At 48.8% G+C, this 4,184-nt stretch overlaps 1 protein-coding gene across 1 annotated transcript in view; it reads left to right on the top strand.

Annotated features, from left to right (window-relative positions):
* Positions 1 to 406: 406 nt before the first annotated feature.
* Positions 407 to 4,184, top strand: part of Pmar_PMAR004480 (P-type ATPase, putative) — a gene marked incomplete at both ends in the record, with an annotated part of 4,043 nt that continues 265 nt past the window's right edge. Inside the window, 4 exons of the mRNA XM_002764978.1 lie at positions 407 to 1,262; positions 1,313 to 1,436; positions 1,636 to 4,077; positions 4,182 to 4,184. Of these exons, the coding sequence (XP_002765024.1) occupies positions 407 to 1,262; positions 1,313 to 1,436; positions 1,636 to 4,077; positions 4,182 to 4,184 (3,425 nt within the window). The remainder of the gene's footprint in view (positions 1,263 to 1,312; positions 1,437 to 1,635; positions 4,078 to 4,181) is intronic.

The following is a 4,184-nucleotide window of genomic DNA, read 5'->3' as shown; positions in this document are numbered from 1 at the left end:
AATCGCTGCCATAGTTTGGACTTGTGGCCTTTGCGGTCTGCTCCTCATATCTGCGATATTTCTGATCTATCGCTCTGTTCAAGCCCCTCGATCCATCAAGTCTAAGTCGTCCGCTTGCCGTCGTCTATCATTTGAGAGCCCCGACGAAGTTGAGAGGTTCTTCATCCAGACTGGCTACAAGAAAACCATGATGGGAACCATCATTCTCTATGCTTGGCTTCTTCTCCTTATGCTAGCATACCTTTGCATCATCATCTTCGTCTCATTTTCGTATTTCACTGAACTCCTCTCAGACTGGCAAACTGACTGGAACGGAGTTGTTATACCAGCAATATACTCAATGGTCGTTTTTCACGTACTGGCTGCCGTGCTATCTAAATTCTATCACTCTCTCGTTACGCTGTTCATGTTGCCAGAGCCACATCTCAATGAGGCTACGAATGTGGTTATTGAGGAGGCTGTACCTCTCGCGGAGGACTCTAAGGATATGATAGATCCAGGAATGGCTTCTGATGAGGACGTGCCGGTCTTCAATCGTCACATATCGGCCCTTTGGGAAAGACTACGTGCACGCTTCAGGAGCGCCACCCGCAAGACGATGGTTGAAGTTGAATATGATAAAATGCTCGGCGTTAAGTGTTACGAGTATATGTGCGTTAGATATGTATTTGATACTAACGTTGGTCGGTTCCGTCCTGTTGGCATGGGAGAATGGACAGCTTCTGAGATGCATAACCGGCTGAGAACTGGTGGTTTAAGTCACGAGGAGGCCACACTTGAGTTGGAGGAAACGGGTCCGAACGCGATCAGAGTGCGAGTCCCCGGGATCATTGAGAGTCTGGCTTCGGAGTTCAGCGATGTTCTCTACATACTACAGTCTATTGCGGCCTGGACATACATCGTGTATACGACGTGGAATATTGGAATAATATGGCTCGGCATGACTCTGATTGCGGGGATCTATCGAGCCTTGTTCATCGTGAGGAGGGGCCAGAAGAAGATCGCTACCTTGGCGAAGTTAGAGACTAGGGTGCAAGTTCTGAGATCAGGCAAGTGGATTGAAATTGGCTCCCATGGTGTGGTCCTCGGCGACTTACTTAAAGTGGAGGAACGTGAACCTCTCCCTTGTGACGGAGTGGTCGTGGAGGGTTCTATAATCGTCAATGAGTCCATGCTCACTGGTGAGCCCATGCCCATACAGAAATTCTCTGTGGATGACATTGAAGATGCTGAAATCACCAAGAAGAACAAGGCATATGCAGGTGAGATCTCAGAGGCTCTCTCCATGTGATGCGTCTGGAATTTCTCATAGGCACTATGTGTATGCAGTCAACTGGCCCCCACGATGGTCGTGCCATTTTGCTGGCAACCAGTGTCGGAGCTCTCACGACGAAGGGACAACTCATTCGTATGGTACTTTCCCCACAGTCTGTCAGGTAGACTCTACCGAGCTGACTTTCCTGTGTCAAACGCTTGTGCTATATATAGGACTATACAGGATAGGACATAGTCAACTGCTTTGAGCGTATCTCAGTGTCTTCGGGCACATACGTTTTGGAATGCCGAGTGTGCATTGTCATGGAACTAATGATAGCTAAAATGGTTTTGTTCATTCTCATTGGTATTCTTTCCTAGGTTCAAATACACTGATCAGCTTCCAATTATCTACGGTATGCTAGCTCTGTATGCTGTACTCATCATCATTCTGTTCATGACCACGACAAGTCTGGGTTCCTGGGTGGTCACCGTATTGGAAATTCTGAGTGCTATTGCTCAGACGATGAACCCCATGTTGCCCGTCTCTATCGTCATGGGCCAATCAGTGGCGGCCTTCAGACTCGACAAGCATCATCAGATATCATGTCTCCAACCAGGGAGGATTCCTGTTGCTGGCAAGATCTCAACGATGGTGTTCGACAAGACCGGCACCATCACGAAGGACGGTATGGACTTCGCGGCGGTGGTGGCCGTGGACCCTTCGAGTAGAACCTTCCTCAGCAAGGTGCAGTTTGAGCCGGATTTGCCTCCTCTTGATGAGAGAAACAAACGTGTGATTTCTGAGCGCATTCCTCTGAAGATGCAATACGGCCTCGCTTGCTGCCACACTGTGACTACTCTCCGTGATGGAACATTCGTTGGTAACCACGTTGAAGTGTCGATGCTCACTATGACTGGATGGTCTCTACCGAAGCCGGAGAGCTCAGACGATATCATAACTTCACCGAATGGGGAGCATAAACTCAAGGTCTTGAAGAAACTTGAGTTCGACCACAACAGAATGACATCCGGGATTGTCGTCAGAGATCTGTCAACGGATGAGGTTATTGTCGTCATAAAGGGCTCGTATGAACGTGTGGTCGCCTTGTCGTTACCCGACACACTCCCCAAGGACTATGTTGAAGTCTCTGAGGGATGTGCTTCTGATAACTTCTACACCTTGGCAATGGCGACTAAGACTTTGGACGGCTCTTTCACGGACGAGCAAATCACAGCGGCCAAGAGGGACTCTTTTGAATTCGACCTTTCCATGTGCGGACTGCTTCTCTTCCGCAATGAGATGAAGCCCGACTCCCCAGCTGCCATTGAGGCCTTGACCGCCGGCAATATTCGCAACGTTATGTGCACTGGCGATAATGTCTTCACTGGTATCGCTATTGCCAAGGAATGTGGTATAATTGGGAAAAGCAAAAATGGACGACTTTTAATAGGAGACTATGATGAGGAGATGGATGAGCTCCTTTGGGTTGACACTGAGACGAACGAGCCCTGCTGTGATGTGGAGGCCGGGGTAGACCAACTGGCAGTAACTGGATCTGCATGGAAGTATTTGGCTAGGAACTCTGATGAGCTCGATAAGCTTTGGAAAGATATTTTGGTGTTCGCCCGTATGAAGCCTGAGGACAAGGTTAACGTGACGAAGTATCTCCAATCTCGTAAGCTGGTTGTTGGTATGTGCGGTGATGGTGGTAACGACTGTGGGGCTCTCCGTGCTGCTCATGCTGGCATGGCTTTATCTGAGGCGGAGGCATCTATGGTATCACCATTCAGTTCAGGTCGTGATGGTCGCTCCCTTTTCACAGTTGTTGATATGATTCGTGAAGGTCGTGCGTGTCTTGCCACCAACATCGCGACTTACTCTTTCTTCATCGTATATGCGTTCATTCTCACTACTTCTCGAATTGTCGGTACTATCATAGGGAATCAAGTGCCAGGGGAATGGTTCTGGATATCCCAAGATGTCCTCATCAGTGTCATCATGGTGTGGACGATGACTCTCTCGGGTCCGGCAGCAAAACTCGGCGACTATCGCCCTAGTGGATCTCTCCTCGGTTGGAGAACCATCCTGATGTGTACTGTCCCTATCATCACTTTTTTCCTCACCCAAATTGTGGCACTTGCTTTCCTGTGGTCACCTTCTAACAGTGAGTGGTATAGCCGTGTTAACACTCTCGACCTCCAAGTGCCGCCACAAGAGTGGGCGAAAAAAGGGGACAATTACGATATGCCCGTCCAAGTTATCCTCTTGCTTACGACACTCAGCACACATGCCTACGTTTCCTCATATGGAGGAGCTTTCAGAAGGAGTGTACTCAGGAACTGGGCTCTGAATGTGATGTACATAATCGTCAACATCTTGCTCTTCAGTCTACTTTGGGTTCAGCCAGGAGATCTCTCCTGTGTGTTCCGCATCAACTGCGACACAGGTGCCTCTCTTGAAACAGCTGGTCTGCCTATCATCGAACAATACTCAGTGGGATCGGTTGGTGGTTGTTTTCTGGGCCCCCAGATCCATAAATATCAACAAGCAGTTCCTGAGCTTAGCAGTTGGTTTCCGCTACCCCAGGATGACTGCCGGCCTACCGGTCCGGGTTCCGATGTCGCTTTGCAACGCTATCCTTGGGATTCTCCAGCGATCTCCACGCTGGGATATTCTGGGCCCAACAATGTCTATCCAGTGTCATTCCGGGTTGTTATGACGGTAATCCTAGTTTTTTACATCATGATTCAACACGTGACGTTTGGTTTCGGGTTCTCTGGCTCGTATTGGAGGAAGTTGTTGACTAGATTCGGAGCTGTGTAGGGACTTGATGCTGTTCGAGAGCTTGAACTGTTATCATTTTCGTCCGTAACTGTTATAGTCTCATCCATGCCACTTGAACAATTACTGTATTTCTTTTGAGTAT

This window comes from Perkinsus marinus (genome assembly GCF_000006405.1).
Source record: "Perkinsus marinus ATCC 50983 genomic scaffold scf_1104296975926, whole genome shotgun sequence".
Lineage (NCBI taxonomy): Eukaryota > Perkinsozoa > Perkinsida > Perkinsidae > Perkinsus > Perkinsus marinus.
The sequence above is the reverse complement of the archived record's forward strand: the minus strand, read 5'-3'. Positions and strand labels throughout refer to the sequence as shown.